The sequence below is a fragment of the Semicossyphus pulcher genome, unplaced genomic scaffold, assembly GCF_022749685.1.
Source record: "Semicossyphus pulcher isolate SPU_LCO1_2020_fin unplaced genomic scaffold, fSemPul1.0.p SCAF_14, whole genome shotgun sequence".
NCBI lineage: Eukaryota > Metazoa > Chordata > Actinopteri > Labriformes > Labridae > Semicossyphus > Semicossyphus pulcher.
The window spans coordinates 5,597,356-5,622,990 of NW_027211648.1; the positions used below are offsets into that span (position 1 = coordinate 5,597,356).

At 40.9% G+C, this 25,635-nt stretch overlaps 1 protein-coding gene across 4 annotated transcripts in view; it reads right to left on the minus strand.

Moving 5' to 3' along the window:
• larp1b (La ribonucleoprotein 1B) overlaps positions 1-25,635 on the minus strand; it is a 35,760-nt gene that overhangs the window by 7,729 nt on the left and 2,396 nt on the right. The window contains exons 2-16 of one of the 4 annotated variants that reach the window (XM_069661920.1): positions 24,659-24,720; positions 21,930-21,986; positions 20,507-20,738; positions 18,199-18,372; positions 16,269-16,394; positions 15,900-16,068; positions 12,217-12,361; positions 11,911-12,088; positions 9,832-10,007; positions 9,014-9,373; positions 2,955-3,066; positions 2,520-2,689; positions 827-933; positions 537-697; positions 301-445 (exon numbers count right to left, since the gene is read on the minus strand). In XM_069661920.1, coding sequence (XP_069518021.1) covers positions 301-445; positions 537-697; positions 827-933; positions 2,520-2,689; positions 2,955-3,066; positions 9,014-9,373; positions 9,832-10,007; positions 11,911-12,088; positions 12,217-12,361; positions 15,900-16,068; positions 16,269-16,394; positions 18,199-18,372; positions 20,507-20,738; positions 21,930-21,986; positions 24,659-24,720 — 2,374 coding nt within the window. Of the gene's footprint in view, positions 1-300; positions 446-536; positions 698-826; positions 934-2,519; positions 2,690-2,954; positions 3,070-9,013; positions 9,374-9,831; positions 10,008-11,910; positions 12,089-12,216; positions 12,362-15,899; positions 16,069-16,268; positions 16,395-18,198; positions 18,373-20,506; positions 20,739-21,929; positions 21,987-24,658; positions 24,721-25,635 lie in introns of all 4 variants that reach the window. The other 3 variants (XM_069661919.1, XM_069661923.1, XM_069661921.1) reach the window with 3 other exon arrangements.

Below are 25,635 nucleotides of genomic sequence, written 5' to 3' on the forward strand. Positions count from 1 at the left end.
AACCAAAGGAACTACAAAACTTAGCAATAAGCCTTTAGATACAACTATGTGTGCCCATTCTCACTAGCCCTTCCTGCCATTTGGTTTCACTTTATAGTTTGTTGACGGTCAAGTATGTAATTTTGCTAAAATATGGTCCTGAGTTTAATCGTATAAGGATATTATAAGCTTGAAAGTTATGATGAAACATTTGTTCAACCAGAAAAAGAATTTCTTCGGCAATTTTCGAGCATTTTCCACCTAAAGCGCAGGTATGTGTTCCCACGGAGCTCATCAAATGTCACATGATGTCGTCCTCACCTGTTGTTTTCTTTGGCGTCTTCCAGCGCGCACTGTTTGAACTCCTCATACATCTTCCTGTTGAAGTTGTCCCTCAGGAAGAAAGACCAGAACCTGAAGAGAGTGTTCATCTCCTGAGACAGGCCGATCCCCAACCGTTTCCTCTCTGTGAAAAGAGAAACGCGTCCTTTTTAGTCTAACGAGAGCACAAAGACAGAAGAATATGAACACTTGGACGATCAACATGACGGGCGTACCGTTCAGGCACCGTCGGCGGTACTTGTGGTATCCCTGCTGAGTGAAGCCGTTGTCCCTCAGCAGCTCGTGGGATGGATGCCAGAATTTGGGCAGAGACTGGGGGGTGCAGCCGTAGCTTCCTGTCAGCGGGGCTCCTTCTGATGGAGAGGCGTTGGAGCTGCTGTAGGAGGACAGGAGGGGAGGAGAAAATTCAGTTTAATTTCTCTACTTAAACTACTGATAACTTTAGATGTCCAAATACCATGAAGGAACATGTTTATGCATTATATCTATTAGAGTAAATCAAGACCTGATGGAGGCAGAGCGCGGCCGGTGCTCACGGGAGTCCATCACCCAGCCGATGTGGGCTTCCTGAGGAGGGTTTGAACTGTGGCTGGTTTTCTTCTTCCTCGGCGTCTGGAAGAGGAAATCAAAAACAACAGATTTAAAACATTTATGTGTTTCAAAGAGCCGTTAACCAGGGCTTAAATCTGTCACCTTTTAGCACCATGAATAACTTTATTCTCATTAATAATATGATTTAAGTCTGATTGGGTTTGTCAGAGCAATATCTTGTTACAACTTAGAGATGGTTATCATTTTTGACTTTGGAAACAGTTTCTAACTTTTAATATATCCTAAAGGACATTTTGTCTTTGAAGCAGGCCTTTGAAATCCATTTAACACGCAGAGCCTGTTAAGACAGAAGTATTCGCAAATGTTTGAGCCTGTAACCGAGTAAACACACATGCAAAACACAAGAGGTGCACACTTTAATTCAAGCTGAAGCTGAAACATTTACATTAACAAAAAAGAGACATGCAAAGAGAGTCTCTCCATAACTGTACAAACAGAAGGGATGTAGAGGTGCGTCACCAGGACTTAAAACAGGAATGAATAGCAACTTTCACAGAAATGGATCAACTTAAGTCTCAACAAGAAGTTCATATTTGTTCAGAGATCTGACACAATATGAAACAGGAACAAAAAGGCAAATTGAGAGGGAAGTTTTACCAGGCTGAGTTAGACACATCTGTGCTTTGTGGCCTTTTTAAAAAGCAGAAGTTATGACCCCATTTCTCCAGTTGTGATAAATTCAACAGAAAGTGGTTTTATTCCTTCACTAACTTTCTCTTTCTAAAGATTACTTTTTGTTCGCTTCAGGACAGCTGAAGAGAGACAGGAAATGTGGGGAGTAAAGAGTGGGGGATGGCATACACAAAACGATCAGCACATCGGGAGTCGATCCTGCGATCGGTGCGTCGAGGACTGTAGCCTCTACCAACTGAGCTAAACCAGCGCCCCATTTCCTTCACTAACTTTCTAAAGGGCCAAAGTAATTAACTACTGAAAAGCAACGATTTAAGGAAAGACTGAGAAAATAAACATTATATACAGCTCCGGAAAGAATTAAGACACCACTGCAAATGTTCTTTAAATCAGCATCTCTCTCTTCATGTCACGGCCGGCCCAATCCAGACCTGAACCCTACTGAAAACCTCCTGAACGTGATCAAGAGGAAGATGGACGCAAGCCATCGAACAAAGAGCGGCCAACGCCCAACAGCACTGTGACAGACTGGTGGAGAGCATGCAGAGACGCATGAAAGCAGTGATTAAAAACCAGATATTGATTCCTGAACTCTTCCTGAGTTAAAACTTTAGTATTCTGTTGTTTAAACATGAACATGAACTTGTTTCTTTGCATTATTCAAGCTTCTTTTCGTCGTCATTTTCTGCAAATAAAAGACCGAAGTGAGAATATTGTTGTTTAGTTTTACACACAAACCTTTAAAGAGTAGAACCAGAGAAAATATAGTTTTGCAGGGGCCTCTTAATCATTTCCAGAGATGTACATGTTCTTACCGGTTAATAAGACTTCACACTTTTCTATTCTTACAGCTCCATTTTTTCACACCTGGAGGCTGCTCAGTGCAACAATATACCTCGTTCACGCTAAAGAACTGACAAGATTATTCAAGACTCTCTCCACCCTGTACTGACCTGTCCGTCGATGGTGACGCTCTCCTTCATGACGGGGTAGAAGCGCGGCGTCTTGTTGGGGTCCTGGCGCCCAGGGGTGCGAGGCGTTCTGGGCGTCCGGGGTTCATGAGAGCTAGGCGACTCTGGGACCGTTGTCGGCAGAGAGCGGGCCAGGTCTGCTCCACTGTCCACTGAAATAAATACAAAGGATCATTATTTTCACCCTGCTACATTATCATTTGTACAGGTCATCTCTTATTGTTTGTTTTTAATTAGTGAATTATCCTAAGTGAATTATAAAGCACGTTTTATGATGTATGTGGCTAAAAGAGGGTTCAAATCATGCATATGTTTCAGAACGATGACGAAGGTGTGGGGAAAGTGCAGAAAGCAGCAAACAGGAAGCTCAAAGCATGCTTTAGTGAAACTGACTTCACAGCGGCTTCACAAACCCACCTGGCATGGGGGGAGGTGGGATTTCCTGGTTCAGGTCAACGGGCGTTTTGGGGGTGAGAGTGTCGAACTCATCTTTACTGATCACGTTCAGCTTCTTGAAGTTCTCCACTTCCTGCTGGGGAAGACAGGAGCACGTGGAGAGTTACAATACAGAAAGAAGAACAGCAGAAGGAAATAAGTCCAGCTTGTTTTGGTGGAGGAAGAAATTTAAATCCTTGAATCAGCAACGTTAAAAGAAACCTGTTAAATGAGTTATCTATCTTATCCCTTATTACTTATCTTACTTTAATAAACCTGCATTTTAGTCAACATGTGATGTGTTTTATTATCCTGATAATATTCTTTAAAGAGGCGGTATTATGTTGTTTCACATTTTAAGACATTTAAGATATATATAATGTTACAATGTTGGATGTCCACACTAAACATGGGTGAAGTTTTAAATCTGTAGGTAAAAGTATGTTGGAGTAATCCCCAGGCTTCTCAGCTCAGTCTGCTGTGAACGGCAGGTTCACAAGGTTTTTTCTACAAGCTGCACTTTGTGACGTCACAAAGTGCAGCCTCAGCAGGCTTCGGATAGCCGGACAATCAGAAGAGAGCCGGCTTGTAGGGGTGGGGTTTCTTAAAGGGACAGAGCTGACTGAGGCGTTTCAGGCAGAGGCCGTATCAGGGCCTGCACAGAGCACCAGTGGGAGAAAAATTTGGTTTTTTTTGTTAAAAAGAGTGAAATATGAAGCTTGAATACCCCCCCTTTAATACTAAAATGAGGAACAAACCCAATAAGTTATGTTTTGAAACAAACTGGGTGAATAAACTCTATTTTAGATCGTGTTATTGCTTAATTTCAGCTTTGTTCTGCATTTGATCAAAGAAAATCTAACAATCAAAGTGTTCCTGGGCTGCACTCAGGTGCGACTGTTTGATCCCGCAGCCTCTCGGGCCGCGTTCCAGGCTGTTTGAACTGATAACACGGTGGTAAATAACACTTGATAGGCCAGCGGCTGCAGCCATGAGAGCCCGTGTGACACACAGCAGATGTGATGTGTACTTTAAACTTTACACGTCAGCGTAAGAAAGGAGTTCGAGTGACCTTGGTGTGCGCGTGTGTAATCAGGCGTGACATTTCCCACGTGTGGAGACACTATTGACAACCTTTGAACGAAGAACAAGCTGACCGTGCTGAAAGTCCGCGTCAGCAACTAAAAGAGATTTTTTTTTACTACTAATTAAGTTTTAATATTCATGATTTTTTCCGCTAAAGTCGCCACAGACACCCAGTCTGTAATACTGCCAATGCAACGGCTTTCATCGCTGGGTCAAAGGCTCAATCACCATTGTGTTACCTCATTCAGCGACTTAGACTTAGACAGTTATTTAAATGAAAATCTTCCAGATTATTACTTTAATAAGACAAAGACATTCATGTACAAAGTGTTCACTTTAAATAAATGTCATCAAATGCTTTAATTAAATGTTTATTCAAGGGAAGTCGCTCCCCGGCTGTGTGTGTTCAGAACTACAAACAGCAAAGCTTTCATCAGATAGTTCTTAAGCATTTCAAGACACACGAGGCTGAAGGTGTTGAGTGGCATCTACCGTGCACGAAAACTATTATAGTCTCCAAACTACAAGCTCTTATTCAGGCCTTGAAATCAACAGGGATAAGACACTTAACTTTCACTTCGCTCTTCCTCAACTTATGCTTCAGATTTACTTGAATAAAAAGGGAGGGAGTGTGGGGGGTGTTTCCTTCCACTTTTCAAGAAGCAAAAATGTGCTTATGTTTCAACTTTGTGCTCATTCAGCTCAAGTGCTAATAAAGGGTAAGTGTCCTGTACCTGGATCATTAAGAATAAAAATACAATCCTTTTTAATGCTCCCCGGCCACAAAGCTGCGCTACATATTTCTGTAATAAAGTAAGATGACATAATCCAGCGTAACCTATAGACAGTGTTTCTACTTCCAGTGTTTCTGCAGACGAGGCAGCTTTTCCAAAAAGCGGGTCACACTCCGCTCTGCCAGCAGCTGTGAGACACACATGTAGTCTGGAGGCTCGTATAGTAGGTGATAAATAGTAGTTTATTTTCGTCCCCCTCTACAGTGTAAGACTTAACAGCTCAAAACGTCTTCATGTCAAAGTGCTCGGGGGGGCCAGTGCTTCTGAATCCTAAAACTGATGAGAAATGATCTGCGCAACTGTCCTTTTGAAGATGCTTTTTTTTATTGACTGTGTCTAAAGGTAAAATGTAAACGTTTGGTGCTCGCTGAGTTTAACAGCCAAGAAACTGTGTGACCTATTTGTCAGCTCCAGGATTAAATGTCAGCTCCCTCTCCAGGACAGTCTGCTGCCCTTATTTAAGACTGGGCGACGAGGATTTTCAGCTGTATGATGCAATATCGATGTTAAACACTCTAAAGATGCAGCTTTGTATTCTTGAATAAAGTATGTGTATATTTTAGCTACATTTAATATGTGGATTTGGTTTATTTGTTATAAATTGTAGATTAAGGATGAGGTGAGTCATTACAACATGCACAAAAAGGATATTTCTAGTAAAACGTCTGGCTGCTTACCTGTGGTACAAAAAAACAGCTTTCAGGATAAATTCTGATTATTTTTTTATATTTATGCAACTCTGATGCAACTTAAACTTCATGAATCAAATCTAAATCAAACAGTACTTTGACATTAGATCCAACAAATGGCCCTGTATTCATCCATAAAACACACGTACTGTACATATTCAGCAGCTGCTGCAACTAGAGACTCTCTCACGGTGCTACAACCCTGCTGCAGTGTAAATAAAGATAATTCAATCGTTTTAACAGTGAACATTTTACTGTTAATGCGTCTGTTCATCATGATTAAATTGAAGCAGGAAGTCGGTAGGAAGTTATCCGGAAACATCTTGGTCTAAATGCTGTAAACATGAACACATCTCCCCTATTCTGGCTTCCCTTCACTGGCTCTCTGTGCATTTTAATATTGATTTGAGGATTTTATTAATAACTTCATCTAAATCGTTAAATGGGCTCGTTCTGACCGATCTTTCAGACCTTTTAAAGCCTCGTCTTTCATCAAGGACACTCAGATCCACAGACCAGTTGCTTCTGGCTGTACCAAGGTGTCCTAAGGGGTGACTGAGCATTTTCAGTTGCAGTTAGGGGAACGCCACGCCTCCACATGTTCGGCTGTCCCCCACACTGCCTGTTTTTAATTCAAACCTCTGGCTTTAGGCTCTACATGAGTTACCTTTTTCATTTCCTTTCCTTTCCTATTGGTCTTAATGCTTCCTACTATTTTATTGTCCTGCTGTCTTTAAATTGGTCTTCGTGTTTGATTGTAGAGCACTTTGGTCAACTTTTGTTGTTTTTAAATGTGCTTTATAAATAACTTTGGATTGGATAAACTGTACAATAAGAATGATCATGTATGGATGATGAAATTACTTGAGCGTGTCAGTAGTCTCAGAGTTAGTGTGCTGTTTGTTTATGTTCATGTTTTTCTCTTTGACTGTGGACTAACCCGGTTCACCCACTGGCACAGTGACTGTAGCTGCACAGAGTTAAAAACATTCAGTGGTTAACAACAGGGAAGCTAATTCAGTAACAGGAAGTGAATCAAGTTTTCCCAACGCCTAAGAAACAGGACACCAACCTGAGCTGTGAGTTTTGATTTAGAGTCTGATCCAAAAGATAATTATTATTTTGCTCTTGATGAGCAACACATCTAAGCTTTTAAAGTAAACCCAACTCTCAAGCATTACATAACAGTGATGGTTTATTAAGTAACATAAGTGTGTTGTGAAAAGCTATTGATATTACTCCATTGATGTCACCATTATTGTGGCAGGTTTAAGCATGTTCTTTGTTTGTGTTGTAAGTTATATATTAATACATATATATACATACATCATATTTTGACATGTTTATATTTGAGTTTTTATATGTTTATATTATGCGTTGTAAATGTTTATATTGTGTGCTTTACATGTACATATTGTCCGGTCTTATGGAGGTATCTGAAAAATGTAGTTAATGTTAGTTTAGCGAGAAGACGGGAAGCGTGTCCATTAACACAACTACGATGTGGACCAGGGGTGGGAATGGCAGGGTAACTCACGATACGATACGATACGATATGATACCATATGATATGATACGGTAGGATACGATACAATACAATACAGTACGATACGATACGATACAGTGCGATGTGATACGATACGATACAATATAGTACAATACGATACAATATAGTACAATACGATACGATACAGTACGATACAGTGCGATGCGATACATTATGATACAGTACGATACAGTACGATACGATACGATACGATACAGTGCGATGAGATACATTATGATACAGTACGATACAGTACGATACGATACAGTACGATACAGTGCGATGCGATACGATACGATACAGTACGATACGATACGATACAGTGCGATGCGATACATTATGATACAGTACGATACAGTACGATACGATACGATACGATACAGTACGATACAGTGCGATGCGATACGATACGATACGATACAGTACGATACAGTACGATACGATACAGTGCGATGCGATACATTATGATACAGTACGATACAGTACGATACGATACGATACGATACAGTACGATACAGTGCGATGCGATACGATACGATACGATACAGTACGATACAGTACGATACGATACAGTGCGATGCGATACGATGCGATACGATGCGATACGATACGATACGATACAGTACGATACGATACGATACAGTGCGATGCGATACATTATGATACAGTACGATACAGTACGATACGATACGATACGATACAGTACGATACAGTGCGATGCGATACGATACGATACGATACAGTACGATACAGTACGATACGATACAGTGCGATGCGATACGATGCGATACGATGCGATACGATACGATACGATACAGTACGATACAGTACGATACGATACAGTGCGATGCGATACATTATGATACAGTACGATACGATACGATACGATACGGTGCGATGCGATACAGTACCATACCATACCATACCATCTGATGCGATATGATATGATACAATACATGATACGTGGCCCACAATAACAATAATATCATGATAAAACGATTCTGCAATAATTGATATATTGCAAGACAATCATAAAATGATACATCACAATATCTGATTATCTGAAGAATACAAAATGCCCCTAGATAGGTAAAGTCCAGAATTAATGTATTATTCACTGCAATTGGGTCAGTTTCACAGATGTTTACACAAATTGAGATAAACATGATGCGGTGACTCAAATTGGCGGGGCGATCTGTTCAGAGCGCTGAATTTTACGACAGTTGCACCAGTCGAGACGACGATATATTACGATATCGATATTTTGTCTGAACTGTTAAGAGCGTCATATATATTTGTAAATTAAAATATCGATACTTGGCACCTTTCTATCAATAATTGTATTGCACGAGGCAGAATGACGATATATTGCCATATCGATATGTTGTCCTACTGCTAATGCAGACCCTGTTTGTGTATTTAATTTGAATTTTTTCAACCTTTTCATAACAGAAAATGTGCAAATTCCCCAAAATTGTGAAAGCTTGAGACTTAAAACTGGACTAAAAAAAAATGTAATAAATGTAATGTAATACAGATGTAATAAATAACTCAGAGGATGTTGCCGTAATGTAAACCTGCTTGTTCAGACAGGACTACGTACATGTGTTGCATGTGACATTCAGTACAGGTTTTTGCGTTACTGCTGTTTGTGCTTTTCTTCACCTGTCACTGACAGGTGTCACAGGCCTGCTCGAGCATGTTTAATATGATTTTAATTAACTGTCAATCCAGAGACTGAGATTTATGTACTCTCAATTTAAGGTCATACTCTTGGTTGTCGAAGCTTTCTCACGACATGTGGCATTAAAAAGTATAACATAATAACACTCGGAATAAAAAGCATTATCCAATTATATTCAGTAAAAACTCAAACTGTAAGCTTTCTTTTTCCTATTTCTGTACTATTCTCCTTGTTTTTCTTACCTTGCTGCACTCCACCTGCTCCTCTCCCTTCCACAGGTCCTGTTCGTAGTAATACAGCCCGTCGTTGATGGCTTTGGCCAGGTCGGTCGTGAGCTTTGCTCGGGACTCGTGGTTTCCCGTCCGGTCTCCACCAGGGTGCTTGCGGATGTAGGGAGGCGTCTGGGTGACGATCAGGATCTTGTTGACGTCTTGGTCGTCCATCTCGTAGTCTGAGTCGTCGTCATCTGACCAGTCGGTGAACTTGTTCTTTCTGGGCGCCAGCTGCTCCATTTCTTCATCGAACAGGAAGTCCAGCTCCTCCTGGTCGGCCTCGGCCTGCGGGGGAGCCTGGTGGCTGCGTGGAGACGCCTCAATGCGCTCCTGGACGACAGTGAAGACACAGTAATTAACAAAGGAACGCAAGAGGAGGATTAAACTGCAGGTTTTGGACAATCGGGGATGTTGGTGTGGTAAGATAAAGGGTGAAAAACAAATATTACTGATACAATAATGAGGTTAAACAAATGTGGAGGCACGACAGTAAGTAAAAGATGAGAAACACAGTGAAGAGGAGCTGTGAGGAGCGAGTAAGAGCAGGAAGTACTCAACTGCAGAGAGTAGGAGGTCGGGTTGGAGCACTGAGGGAGGAGAGGAGCTGACAACACACACATCATCAGTGTCATGCTGTCAGCAGAAAGGTGGAGGAACAGGAGGGAAAAGGAGGAAACGACAGGTGAACACAGAGGATTGAGGACATGATGAAGAGGAAACAGAAAAAAAGATGATTGAAGAAATGAAGATAGAAATACGAGTAGGCTTCAAGGTGAATGTTTGGGTACCTTTGCCTTTCCGGAGGGTTGTCGGTGGCGTTTCTCCACCTGGATCCAGGCGTCGGGGTCGGGCTGGGGGGCGGGGGCGTCTTTGGCGAGGAGTGACTCCCGGCTGGAGGAGCTGGGATCCGCCGAGTCCTGAGGCTCAGCAGACTCGGGAGGAGTCTTCTCAACAGGCGAGGACGCTGAAAGGCCGAACACATGACACTCAGACAGCCTTCAAGACGCCTTCGAAAATCACACATCACACTGTCAGCTCTCATTGAGCCACAGAGGTGATAAAGGCTGACATCTCAGTGTCTATATAAACTGTATAGATATTAAAATGTATGTTTATATGAAGCCCAAACTAGAGCTCAAATAAACATGGATTTTAAACACTTTTTTCTCATTAGCTACAGCAGAGAAAGCTGACATCTATTTGGGTTTGAGACTGGTGTCTTAGAGTGGAAGGGAAGAGAGTGAGCACCGTTAACAAAGCGGTGAAACGAAAAGATAAGACGTAATTTCTGATTGCTTCACAGCGGTTACGCTCTAAACAACAAACTAATTTGCGCACACCTCCCTACAATCTCGCAGGAAGGTACAGGATTTAGTTTGTCTGCAGCTAAAGTCGCGCTTCATGCTGCCGACTGTGTCTCTCTCTGCTCCGCCCTCCGTCACCTGCAGCTCTTATACTGCTCACAATCATAGATCAGCAAATACCAACGTTTTGTAAAGTCCTTTTGGCATCTAATAAATATGCACAAGTTACGTCTGTTGCAGACAGACAGAGAGCAAAGCTGAGAGACAGCGCTGTCACCTGGTCCCTACTTTTTCATTTAGTCCCGCCCCGGCAGACTGTTGGCTGTGAGCTGAACACCACTGCACAATTATACCCCTTTCCCACCTAAAATTAGCGTGTTGACGCAGGTTTTTTGGACCCGGGAAAACCTGCTTACAGATGCCGTCTCTATAAGCAGCCGTGTCTCTTTTGTAGTATACTCCTGTTGGTCCCTTTTCTGCTGCGTCACCGTCTGACGTCACAAACGCGCCGGAGACAGGGTTAGTAAACGGAGAAGATAATATGGTGGTTTGGTACTTTATTGTATCTACCCGGGTCTGAATGCCGATTGTAGCCTTTCCAATTAAGCAAAAAAAGCCACCCAGAAACGACCCTCTGCAGATACAAACCCAACTAAATACTTAATAATTCAGAGGGGAGGCTGTATTTTAATATGGGCATAAACAATAGCCTATCAAATAATATTAATAATAAATATTTTGAAACATTAAAATCCTGCTCAGTAAGCCTTTAATTACTATGAACAGTCAATTGAGCTGGTTTGTGCGCAGGAAAAAAATCAAGACTTTTTGGCACCTTACAGTTCTTTTATTGTTGCTATGGTATCGTAACAGGTATCGAGACATCCCTGATGCACACTATTCATTCTACAGCCTGATTTTTTTTTTATTATCAACTAATCGATTCCTCTCTGAAAATGGTGGAAGGTTTTCACAACACAAGATGACTTCCTCAAGTGCCTGTATGGTCAAACCAACAGTTCAAAAGCCAAATATATTGAATGTACAGCGAGACATCAAATCCTTTGAGAAGTTGATTTCTGATCATTTTTGTTTTAAATTGCTAACTTTTGCTGATATTGCATGTATATTTTATCGTCCAAACTAGCCCATGAGACAAAAACCAACAATATGTGAGCCCGACTCTTAATATTTTCAGACCTCCTGTCGGGGACACCGAGTCCCAAAGCTCGTTCGTTCGGATAATCTGTTTAATGATAGTTTCCGTATTTCACGGAAGAAGGCTCAATAATTTCCTAGAACAGCTGGTCACTATAAATTTGTATTGAATGGTACAGTGCATTTTTTAGGGACTATTTTTAGCTGTGGATTAATACACATTTATTGCTCTGTTGAGTATTTGGGGCAGATGAATAAGATTCTGTGTAAGACCTCGGGCACACACAAACAACACTTGTAGGTACGATTCATTTACTGTTGGGTTTGGTGTTTGAATGGGATTTTATGACATTTAGAAAAACACAGAACTTTAGCCGACTTTGAAGTTCTGAGCTGAATACTGACCAGAGTTTGTGGAGCTGAGGGTCTGTCGAGGAACAAACTCGGGACAGTTGATGAGCTGGGAGAAGTCGGTTCGGGGAGAGCCGACGACGGGAGGGGTGGGGATGGGCCAGCGCTCCGGGTCGGATTTACAGCGAACCTTGTTGTCAACCAGCTCCACCTCTTTGCTGCTCTTCAAAGCCTGGAGATGAAGATTTGTAACAATGAACAATTACCTTTCCGACAGTGAAACCAGCATGTAAACTGTATCACACAGGGAGTGGTCTAATAAGTGCTGTATCAGTGAACTGATGGCCGTTGTGATATTACCTCCATGATGAGGTTGATGTCAGTGGTGAGAGCCTGCACTCTGTGGAAGCTGGCGATGAGGGAGATGGGGAGGAAGCCCTGCGTGTCCATCTTTCTCCTCAGGAAGAAGTCTCGCTCCAGGTTGTGGAGGCTGAAGTAGTACTCACTGGAGGAGGACAACAAGACACATTCAGTACTCATCATCTATAATTTGAGTAAATTAGAAGGATGAGTGCAACAATGCCCCCACAGATTGAGGGCCTGGCCTGGAAAACATCACAAAGAAAGGCATAAGAAGTTGCTGCTTGTGCTGAAATGATTAGCTGATTGACCAATTACTCAATCTAATTAAAGTTGAAGCAGCTTTAGTAATCAATCTATAATTTAAAATAAGGCGTGATCAATTTTTAATGATGCTGCAGAAGCAAACTCATCCACACATCACTTCCTGTGAGAATTGAGGGCCTGTGTCCACTAACGGCGTTTTTTGCCCAGGCAAAACATTTTCAGAGCGCTTCTCACCGTTGCTTACTGTTGCTAGGTTACGAAAGAGTCTGGCTTCCCTTCTTAATCTTCTAAGTTGAGTCTGTTTTAAATTGCTCTGTATGCTTAATATTTGCTTTTGTTCAGGGAAATTTAACATAAAAACAATGGAAAGGAATCGTGTCCTGGCGTTAGCAGCAGCTCTACACCTGGAAATTCAGGTTCTCCTCCGCCATTGTTGTTGAAAAAGTTAATATCAGAAGCCCGGCCCCTTCTTGATTTTGATTGATTGGTGAGGGAGAAGTGATATTGACAAGAGCGCTGAGAGCAACAAAAACAGCTGACTGAGTTTATGTGTTAGGACGCTGAACTGGTTTTGTATCGAAAAGAGGCACTGCCAACGCAAAAAACACTGTTAGTGGACACAGGCCCTTAGCCTGAAAATCAGCAACCAGACACTGAACATTTAGGACTACAAATAAAAGAACGTGACTTTTTTAAAACCTTATTTTAGAAATATAAACATGTTTTTCCTGCAGAACCACTTTTGTATCAACAAAAGAAGCTGAAGTTAAACCTATTGTGAGGACTTTTTCACTGGTTATGAAACAGTCACAATTTACTATCGATGCCTCTATATGACCTATAAAAGCAAAATAGATCTTTAGCCAGAAGATTAAGATATATATATATATATATATAAATATATGCCTGTCATCAGGTCTACTCCAACGATTTAAAGCATGCAGACTAAAAGAGCCTTATATTTCGGACCTCACCCGTGTCAGCATCTATTTGAACTCCTTACATCTGGCAAAAGACCGAGCCTTTCCCGCACGTACCTCCAGGTGGAGGAGCACTTTGTCTTAATCAGTCCCCTCATAACTGCCTACTCTGCCCTTTATTATTGTACATCTGCCTTTTTATTGTTGCACATGTTGGTTCTTTGTTTTTGATGAATCTTTCTGCAGTATTTATTTATTTTCCTTTTGCATTGACGGCGAGTCGCACATTCAGTTTCGTCGTACCTGGTGCGATTACAGTAAAGATATTCTATTCTAATCAAATTGTACCCGACAAAGTTTCACAGCTGGTCACACCCGGTGTTTCTTATTTTTTGTTAGAGAACACTCTTCATGTATGTACAGGACATATCAATAAATGGATAAGATGTTCCACTTTGTCTACAGTCTCAATCTGATGAGACATTTGATGCCAGTTTTCAGTCCCTGAAAGTTTCATACTCGATGGTAGAGACACATTTCAGTGTAGTTTTAACGTTCAGTACAGAGCCCCACTGTTAACAATAGAGAGAAGCAGAGGAGAAATGTGTGCAATGCTTCTATAAGCCTTCTTATCTTCTGAGTGGAGCACCACATAGAGAGGTGGAAGGAAAGGCTCTCTGTCTAGTGCTTGTCACACCACTTAAAGTCACCACAGAGCAAAAATACACACACGGCGACACACACACTGGTCTGTACGTGGAGCTCGGCCTGCAGGCGGTGTGGAGCCGTCGCTTCATGTGGAGTAACGCCGGCTGAGTGAGCAGCCTGAATAACGCTGAGGGAGACGAGAGAGAAGAAGACAAGAATGTCTAATCCTCCTCCCTTTCTCCCCTACTGTCTCCCTCTCTCCTCCCTGAAACTGCTTTTTTTTTCCCTCGCTCAGGCCTGCGTATAATAATTCATCCCCTGTCCCCTCCGAGGCACTCAGACTATATTTAGGAGTGCACCTCACCCTCCACTATTCTGAGTCTGCTGCTGCAATGAGGCCAAAGCTGTCAGTCAGACGCAGAGCGAACGCTGCCCCCTGCAGGACAAAACAAACCCCAGAGGAGGCTGCGCTGACCACATGTCTACTGATATCAGTCCTTCAGTCACACTTCACACCTGTGTTCTGTACAGACACTAACCTTCACCTGTTTGACTCTGCAGAAGCTGGTGGTTGACCTTCTCTGCCATGTTTTTCCCATCATACTGATAAAGGTTTGAGGCTAAAACGTCTTTACCTGCTTCACCGAAGAGGTTAGCAAGTCTATATTTACCTGTAGTTCAACAGAGCCCCCAAACTAATGTTTTTATAAGCAATTAAGCAATAAGGGACTTTAGGAAGGATGTTTTTGATGCACCTATAGATGTTTTATTACAATATTCTTGTAGTTCGAGGGGTGGGTCTTCAAGTCTGAGGGCTTTGGCTTGATATGTTATAAACCTTATTAGTGGCAGCCAAAGTATATGGGGTCAAAGAATATCAAGACATTTTGATAAGGTATCTATTTAGGCTCCTACACCCCCAATGTTGAATGAATTAATGTTAAAATACCTGTTCTTTTTATCCACCTACAATATGTGTAAGCTAACCTCTCTGTGCACACATTACAATTTCCCCACCCTCAAGAAACCACACACTCTAATGGCTCCTGCAGATATTTTCCTCTTTTTTTCCAATAGTTTTGCCGATATTATTCCAATAGTATGTCAGGCGTTTAAATGTTCAGGCCTAAAGTTAATATATATTTGAGTGCTGCTGGAAAATGGATAGGGGAAACAATTGGTAGATCCCAGATATCCAGACAGTGTCGCATGTGTGACGTCCACGGTTGGCTCCGGTTGTAACTCTTGATTTTCCTCCTTTTCAGACTGTTTGCTTCATCTGAGCGTCGAGTTTGTTTCTTTTTCTTTGGATTTTCACTTCTTGTTGAAGTTGTATCTGTAGTCATCCATCTTTTCTTTGTTCAGCCATAGTAGATTACTGTTTACTCGCAACACTTGCAGAGACCGGAAAAGCAGCCGCTTAGCTCCGCCTACCCTCTCTGGCAGACCAACCACTGCAAGCCTAACGTTATTATTTATTTGCGGGCTGCTGGAAAACTGACATCTTAACAAGAACAAAATTGGTTCAATATTTCAACAGTCAAACATAAAATAGACTATTTCATCACCTTACACATTAGCCAAAGAAGTAGCAGCATTTGGGAATAAGAAGAAAAATAAAAAATAAAACTTCCTGACTACTAAATGGATGTAAATGTGATGATGCTTTCCATGCTGTTAGTGTTGTCATTAAATCCAGATAATTAAGCTTATGGTCAAAACATGCCAAAATGATAGAGAACAAACAGAAGTAAGTAATGTAATTGTAAATATTATGTTATGTTATAAAATTGTGTCAGCTCTAAACTAGAACGTAGTAGTGAAAAAAGGAAGTCGACAAATACTCACATTTGTCGTTTGATGTATTCTTTAAGAAGCTTCTCGTCCACTGTGTACATCTGGACTTTGCTGCCGTCGTCGTAGTAATAAACCATGTTGGTGCCGAACTCTGAGGGCACCTGAACGGAGCCGTCAGACGACTGAGAGTCCCGGAAGTTCTGAGAGTATTCGTAACGGCCTGAAGGAGCAGGAGAAACATAAATGTTGTTACAAAAGCTGCCAAAATAAAAGCCCTGAATTAAGAATTAAAACAGACCAAAAAGAGTGACACATGATACTAAAAGGGCAGATCAAACCGAATTATTATTTTAAATAGACACAGAAAGTAACACTCGCAACAAATCCAGAGTAAACATGTGGTGAAACTAAAAACCGTACCTCGTCCGCGACCTCTCCCGCGCCCGCGACCTTTCCCTCTGCCTCGTATTCCTCCGCGGAGGCTCCCGCTGTCACTCCGAACGCTGGCTGTATCGTCTCCAAAGTCCCGCGGCTCTCTTCTCCAACCTGTTGACAAGAGAGCACAAAAGTTAAGCAACATTAATCTTAAACAGCTTGATTTTTTCTTTTAAGTCAATTAATTGTTCGGGCTATAATAACAGGTAGGAAATAGCGACTAATAAAGTCTGTAGGAGCCATAATGGTTGTTTTACCTGTGTATATTATCTGTTATGTTACTCCTTTTATGTGTTTATTATTTAATGATTCGCCGTGGTTTCACATTATGTGTACCTGTTCAGCTGCGTGGCAGCAGGTAGACAAAGAGGGTGAGAGGGTTAATATATTTTCGGTTGACCGTCATGTTTATCGTGGTTTTCAAGTCGTTTTTTGCCTTCTGTTTCAGAATGTTTTGATGGTCTTTCTTCAATAAAAATTTATCTCGACTTTGGATTGTTTTTTGGAACGATACGCGTCACAGTACAAGCCCACTTAAGCTCTAAGCAGCATTTTTTAATCAGTCGCTACAACGACAATCACAAACTAAAATTAAACTCTTCACATAGCTTGTTTTACAAAGCCATGAAAATATAAATTTAACACAATTTAAGCAGCAAAATATATTTGAGAAGTCTGAAGCATCAAATCTTTGTCAAATTTGCTTAAAAAAACACTTCAAATATATAATTTGTTATCAAAGTAGCTGCGAGGTTTTTCGTCAATTTTCCTGTCAATATTTTGACTGATCATTTCAGCTCTCGCTCTCAGAGTCGGAGCCAAACACGGAGACGCAGCGTTCACTTTGTATGCTCCGTTTATCTGGAACAAAGCCCCAGAAAATTGCAGGTCCGCCGACACGCTCACTTCTCTTAAATCAAAGCTGAAGATTAACGCGTTTACAGCTGCCCTTTTATTAAATCATCTTTATACATTTCATAACTGCACTGTAACTTGTATTCTTATATTTTATCTTATGTTTTCACTGTTTATATTTTATCTTCACTTCGCTTTCTTTGTCTGGTTTTACCTTTTTATGTTTTGTTGTCTTGTGTAAAGCACTTTGAACTGTCTTGTTGCTGAAATGACCTATATAAATAAACTTGCCTTGCCTCTACAGTAGAGAACCATTTACCATTACTACCCAAATGTGGGTAATTATCCCCTTTTGTAGAACAAACGGCCAAATTATCGTACAGCGATTTGGATCATTGTCGGTCTGAGAAGTTATCTGCACAAGAACTTTGGGTTGCTTTTGAATAATTGGGCAATTGAGATGACTGGACACAAATGACAGGAAACAAGTCGGAGCTGAAGAATGACATGCAGCAATGGTCACTCCAGGGACAATGTGATTCATGGTCTTGCCTCTTAACCCCTAAGCGTTAGGACGCACTGTTTGTCGGTAAAATTGGGACTGATTATTCACGACCCGTCGGACAATCTGACAGTTAATCTTCCTTCCCTCCTCTACCTGAGACTAGAGACGTTCCCAGAGCTCAGGGATAAAGCTGGTTTGCAAACAGCAATATAATATACCAAAACTATGAACTCATTCATTTTTGTTGGCATTATCACAGAAACTCTCACAGGTTATGTAGACTGAGAGGTCAAAGAGCCCCTGAATCACCTGTCTGACAAAAAGTTCATCAAATTAAATGAATCATTGACTTATAAAAAGACATTTTGATTTGGTTAAATGAGCCTTAAATGTTATCGTTAATTAAGATTAGCCATGCGTTCATTCTGATGCATTAGTATGAAAAAAAAAAAAGCAGCAGAATCTGGACAGACAGATGGCAGCGGGGAAAAGTGTCGAGCAAACACCCAACGAAACCAGCAGGTGAAAACAAAGACTGAAAGCATGAACACTTACTCCTGCTGCTATCATGCGCCCTGTTATTATGGAGTGTGTGATTGGGCGACATGGGGTCAGGCGAGTCGCTGGTGGGCTCTGTGTCCGAGCGTGCCGGGCCCCCGCCGTGCGTCTTGTCGCCGTCGTCCCGGGACGCTTCCTCCAGCGGCAGGGAAACCCACTTACGTTTGTTACCTATCGATGATTGCACACCGGAAACAGAGCGTGAAGAGTTTTGTTCCAGTTTGAAACATTTGAAATGAACGACTCAACTTACACTGTTTGATAAAATGTTGTGTACTTCTCTCACTATGGCAAACGTCTTAATAACTGGTAAATAAGAATTAAAATTCACATTTTCTGAGGTTACAACACATTCAACAGACTTTTTGTGAATGGCCACACTACTGCATCCTACACGTGATAAAAAGTTAAAAGACAGGTAATTTATCACCGTGACAGTGATGATGAAATATTCACCCTCCAACCTCAGACATTCAAAGATTGTGAGTCATGTTGCAGCTTGAAAGCCTGAATGATTAATCTCGTTTTTGGGGCTAAAGAACGAGGTCTGTGGCCGAGTTTTAACATGTTTCCAACATGACATCACCATAATGTGCTCTCTGAGGTGAAAGCCACCGTACATCAGAGTACATTCATGTTTACTTGGACAAGTTATCTCAAGACACTTCACAAAAAGAGCAGGTCTAGACTGTACTGATATTAGCAGTACTTTACAACATTTACTTTACAACAGGCAGAAACCTCGAGCAGAACCAGACTCATGTTGAACAGCAATCTGCCTCGACTGGAAGGGCCGAAAAGAGGGATATATGTAATGTTTATTACCATAACAACACCAACAAATAGCCCAATATTGAACTTTTCCTTTTAACAGATATCAAATATATTTTGGTGGATATTTAAACCATGGTTGAAGAAACATTTGATCAACTTTTCCATCAACTCTGTTGAGAAGTGCAAGAAAAAAAACCTTTAATTTGACGGGCAAACTAACTCTAACTGTTATACTGTACAACTGAACAGCTACTAAATGGACTTTGTGGTGAGATTGTTTTGTCAACAAGAATCGATTTTGATAAGTTAATGTATTTTCTTAATCCTTTATTGTTGTTTTTCTGTTGTTTTGTTGTCTGAAACATGTATCCCATTATTAGCTGTGTCCCAGTTCAGGGGCGGCATCCTTCGGAGGATGTATTTGAAGGCCGATTGCGTCACAGCGGTGCGTCGAAGGCTGTCCCCTTTCGAAGGCTCCTTTTCCCGGGCATGAAGGATCCATCGGGTGCATCCTCTGCGACCCAACATATCCCGAGTTTCACTGCGCACCAATTCAAACGAAATGGCGGACTCTTAAACGGCCGAGGAATAAACTTTAAATGTAAAAGCTTTTGGTTTTAAACTCAATCGAATCACTAGTGTTACACATGTAAAAAAAAAAGTCCTACTATTATTACTATTACTTTAAAATAATAAAGTTACACGCGACATTAGTTATGATAGCTAGTTAGCCAGCTAGCTACCTGTTGCTAGGCAACAGCAGTCACGTTTAGAGACGCTAAGTTACGGGCGGGGAAAAGCTGGTGACGCACACAGGCAATCCTCCGTACACCAGACCGCCTCATTTTAGTTCGGCCTTAGCGGTCTACACATAGCTAAAAATCCTCCGTAGACCTTGTGCTTCAAAGGATGCAGCCCCTGCATTGAGACACAGCTGTTGTCTTCTTGACACAATCACTGTTTTGTATTGGTATAGGTATCATGATGTTGAATTACACTTTATATTATCTAAACAAACACTTAAAATACAAGCTTTGTGCTTCATTTTGAACTCATATTCAGTCAAAACAATATTTAAAGTCTGTTTTTCACACCCACCAGCTGTAAAACTCATTGTGGAACAAAACTCTTCACTTCATCTTTAGTTTAGACTCTCAGGAGCTCATGATGAGATGTTGTGTTTCTACATAGCCTCCATGAAGACTTGGTGCCTGTTTTTTTCTTATTTAAATAACTGTAAAAAGGGTGTGAATCAGTAGAAGTGCAACATATACGATTATCAGAGAGAAACATGCACCAATCTGCACCAACCAGCAATTACAGACTATAATGAATACAGTTATTGACATGCTCCTTTTAGCAGCAATCAGGGGAACGGATCTTCTCTGTCCAGTGAAAATCATTAAACTCCAGGGACTCATATTTTTTTCATTAGTTATGGAGATTAATCATTTTACGGGTCAGAGAAGAAAAGTGCATTAATCAAACCGTTTGATGCTGTTCGACATGCTTCGCCGAGGGAGAAACTCACCCTCACCTCCTCTCTTCTTCAGGGCGGCGCTCTTGGCGTCCTGTCCCGTCTTCGACTCTCCGTCCTTGGGCAGGTCTCCCAGCGGGTCCGGCTGGGCCTCCTGGTTCTCTTTGCTCTCGCCGCCGTCATGGCTGCTCTCCGACTTCCTGTCCGGTCGCTCCCTCCTCTTCTCCTTCTCTCTGCGGGAGGAAGGCGGCTTCTTTCCGTTGTTGTTGAGGACATTTTGTTGTTGCTAGGAGACGGAGGGAACAACTTTTAATCATACTTCTAGGCGGATGACGCGATGCCAAGAGGTCTCTTTATTTCTATTGTTACATTTAATTATGTGCCGATTATTGCTTTGGTAAAATGGTTCACGATTCGGCTTTTTGATGCAGCGATTTAACACAAACTTGAACAAGAAATTCTACAGGACTACTTTTCCTTGATTTTGCCTCTGATTGTATGTTTTTAAAAATCAGGCACAAACTGTTTTACTAATGCATGCGGAAACAAACAAATCATTAATAAGGGAAACTGCAGAGTTAAACTCTAGTCTTTTTTAGATGCTTTAAGTGCTCCATCTAGTGAGCAGAGAACGGACTAGACTTGAGGTATTTGTACTCTCTGCTTCTAATGCCAGTTACTACATGTACTCCAAGTTTATCTCACGACATCTTTTTGACAGCAGGTACTTTAACATTAAAAAGAAATCATTTGACGGCAGCATATAAACATTTACATGTAAAGCTGAAACAATTATTCAATTAAGCGCCGCTTTCTAACTGTGTAAAGCACTTTGAATTGCTCCATGTATGAACGGTACTTTATAAATAAACTTGCCTTGCCTAGAAAATGTTGTTAGGATTGTTTCTTGAACAAAGCAAAATTTGTAAAAGGTGTGCTAAGTGGAAGAGTCGGTCGTCTTTCAATTGGAAGGTCGGAGGTTCGATCCCCAGCTCCCTCAGGCTACATGTCGAAGTGTCCTTGGGCAAGACACTGAACCCCAAACTGCTCCCGGTGGCATAGCCAACGGGCATAAATGTGTTATCTGATTGACAGTTGCAGTTACGTAGCAGCCTCTGCCATCAGTGTGTGAATGGGTGTATGTGATATGTAGTGTAAAAGCAGCTTTGAGTGGTCGCAAAGACTAGAAAAGCGCTACATAAGTACAGTCCATTTACCATGTAGGGCTCAGTACAACACTTCATGAACGATCAATCAAATCATGGAGAAAACAATAAGCAGATAAATGGATAAACAAAGTATTTACTTTTTGCAGTCCTGTGCAAAACAACCAACTACAACTGGTAAGAAAGATTATTTATAGTGTTGTATTTGTTCTTTAACCTAAATTAAAAAATCTTGCTCCACCACTGATTAAAAAGTTTAACTAAAGTCGCACACACACACACACACACACACACACACACACTTGTCATACCTCTTTAGCCAGTTCACCAGGTGTGGGCCAGTTTGTGATATCACTGAAGTCACTTGACTGTAAGATTAAAAAAAAGACAGAAAGAAAACAACATTAACGAATCATCAATCAATTAAACATTCACATTTCAGTCCCTGTCACCCAGATTCTTGTTATTCAGTCATTTTATCTTTGACGGGGGTCAGGTGGAGTCTGACTGTCCTTCTGGTAGAAACCAGCGGGGGAGGAAAAGGAGGTCAGTGCTCCTGGTCTGTGGGGAAACTGCAAACAACAACGATAAACAGGCCCAGGCACTTTCCGCTACTGTGAATGTTGCAAATTTGGACAGCCTGATATGAGATCAAGGTTACAGAGACAAGGGTTACAGTTACAAATAGAGCTGCGGCACTGATATCTGAGTCACAATCAGTCTACTACAGGAGTGTTACCTAAGAAATTTAAGATACATATTTTTGATACCTGAGTGAAGGAACAAAAGTACATTTATTCTTTAAGGTATTCTGGCTGTTAAACAACTCCTACTAGTGTGTATTCACTGAATAAGAGGCTTTTGTCCAACAAATTCACAAAGGAAAAAACCCTATTTTCAGTTAATGAAATATGGCACAAGGATATCAACTTAAAGTCTGATCTTTAACTTTTGACCTTGAAAAGTTGACCTGAATCAATGTTAGTGACTTTACAGCTGCTCTTACAGTTGAGAAAATCTACATTGTTTGTGTTGACTCACAGCTACTGGAAACTATATATCATTTAAATATGTTAAAATAATTATAGATGTAAAAGAAAAAGTAGCCGAACGCATCAATACCTTAGATTAAGTTGATATTTAGTGTTAGTCTGTGTGTTAAAGGAGCTGTAATTTCAGGAGTAATCGCATAGCTTAAATTGTATGTTTTTAGATGGAGGTTTTGTACTAAAGCATATTTCATTCATTTGAGAAAAAAAAGCATTCACTCTGTTTCTTGAACTAAAAACATACCTCTCGATCTTGATAACAAGTCCTCTCCCAAATGAATGAGGCTATCGTTACTGTTGCTAACCAGCCTGACTCCAACGGTGCTATATGACTTCAAGTACGGGGTCAATACAGGTGAGGTATCTAAGGTATTACTTACAGGTCACAAGCCAAATTATGTAAACAAAATGTTTACTTGACATCAGGCTGATTAGAAGCAGCAACTGTCCTCAATGCACCGGAGATCTTCTTGCAGAAATGTCTTTAATTCAGCAAAAAACACTTACATAGTTTTGTTTACATTTAGTTCACATGGGAATTTAATTAATGTGTTTTTGTTTGCATTAAGAGTTTCGCATTTACCTCTGAACTTTCCCATAAAACCTTTGCAAAGCTGTTTGTTCTTTATAATTAAGTATGTTCACATGCATGTTTACTAACTAGCAGTCTTCTTCTTCGCTCTGCCTTTGTTGGTGAATATTTTGACACTTTTCTGCAACCTGAAGATCAGTGGATGAATGTGAGTCCTCGTGTGCCCACGTATAGAAACTATACTCACAGCACTACTAGGGTTCAAAAGCTCTATCTTTAACAACAAAACACCTCCTGGTTATACGACAGTTTGGACTTTAGGTAGACCCTCTAGATCTTCAAATGTCACACACTGAAGTATGAATTAAAGCTGCATCAAATTGCTGAGATATCTGGAGTTCCGGTATGTAGGACTGGGTTTTTACTCAATATTTGAGTTTATACATTTACAACTTAAACATAATGTAATGATTTTATCTTTCCTTTCCTATACTTTTAATGTTCCTGTCATTCAAATTAATGCTCTTATAATAATGAATAAATAATAATCCTAACTGTGAACCTGATTTTATTTGAACCTCGTGTGTTCGTCTAACAAAACTGGATGATATTTTGTTTCACTCATATAAGGAATCTAATCTCTTAGATAGATTTTGATTATTTCGTCTGTGGTTTTTCAAACGTTTAACATCCTAAAAAACATCAATTTTGATACTATTATAGTGACTAATAACATTAGTTTTACAGCCCTAACAGAGATGTGACTTTCACTTTGACCATGATGTCAACAGGTTGCATTCTGGGTCAGCAGGGAAAGATTCAAGCTACACCACTAAAGTAACAAAAGCTGCATTAATAAATGTTACAAATCAGCACATAAACTGTAGAATTACACCACCACAGAGCTTATACACTGACTTGATAATTGGAAGATAATAAGAGAGGTAATTTTCGCCCCTGTTGTAATATCTGGTTCCCTTTCTGTCATTGATTTCAAACAACTGCAGTGGAAAAACTGGTTAGAAAAAAGCAAACAAAACAGCCTTTGAGCAGCTCAAACCAGCAAACGTTTGACTTTTGGCAGATGTTAATTTTCCCATCCTGCGTGTCACTACCCGGCAGGCTTTACAGTGCTGAAATATGAACACGTGATCCATGTGACACCGTCGCTTCAAAGAGCCAACATGTTGGTTTATTTACAGGTGAGGAACAGGCAAGGCTCACACAATCAAGCTTGAAAAACAATCAGTTGAAACAGAAACTGAGACGTTAAAACAGAACTAAGTGCTGATTATTTTAAGTTTTGTTTTTAGATTAATCATCAAGACATACTAATGACACTAAAGATTTCATCTACAGTATTTGTTTCTGCCATTTTTAAGGTCTTTCAGAGACATTTTGGAGGCTTTAAAAAAAGTTGACAACACTTCAGTAAAAACAAAAAAGTAAAGACCATTACCTTGCTTGATTTTCTCGTCCTGGGCTTGCTGGCACGGACGACTTTCAGAGCGTTTTGTTGATCTGCAGACACAGAATCAATAAGTGAAATAGACATCACGATATTTGACAGGTCAGGCCTCGATCCAACAGCTTTTTATTCTTTTTTGAGAGCCAGAATTTAACACCACCAGTGAGCAGGTTGCTCAACACTGGAGTTAAGAAGTCATTTACTCATGCGTGCTCTGCTCATTGGGAATTTCTGTCAGTACAGGATGAATAAATACCCCCCCCTCTCTCGCTGGGACTGAGCAACTGAACTAGTTGAGGGTGTTTTGTGTGCAGCCAGCGGCAGTGTGCCTGCGCGTCTCTGCAGGCAGGGAGTGGCCCGCTGCAGCCTGACAGTCCCTATCGCTCGGCAGAGGATGGTCGGATTGATAAGAGACGCAGGGCCGAGGCTTCAACATGAATGGGTGTATGCCCCGACCGAGCCTGCAGCAGACATCCACCCACAGAGCGGGCTGTACAGTAACTCTGTAAAATGATGCCTGTGCACTCGCCAGGAGTTGAATGCTTCAAATATAGCTCCCTCTGCTCTGACACACATTCGACACTCAACTTTAGCAAACTGTCTGAGCTGCTGCTTTACCTCTGAGCCAACTGTTGCAAATGTCACTGAATAAATGTGATCACAACAATGAACGTGTTGTCTTATCAAGTAATTCTTGCACGTAAAATGAGCTGAGCTGTTTGTTTCGGTATTTAAACTGGCGATGAAACAATCAGCTGATTATTCAGTTGGCTGATAAGATAGACAGAAAGTTAATCAATACAACTTTGATATCCAATTGTTGATTACTAAAGGTGTTTATGAGGCGTCCATAAAGCTAGAAGGGAATTTAAAAAAAGATTAAATTAAAGCAGGACAGACAGAAATAACCTTAGGGACTAAAAAAACCCAGAATCCTACATTTCCCATAATGCAGTAGTGTCCTCCAT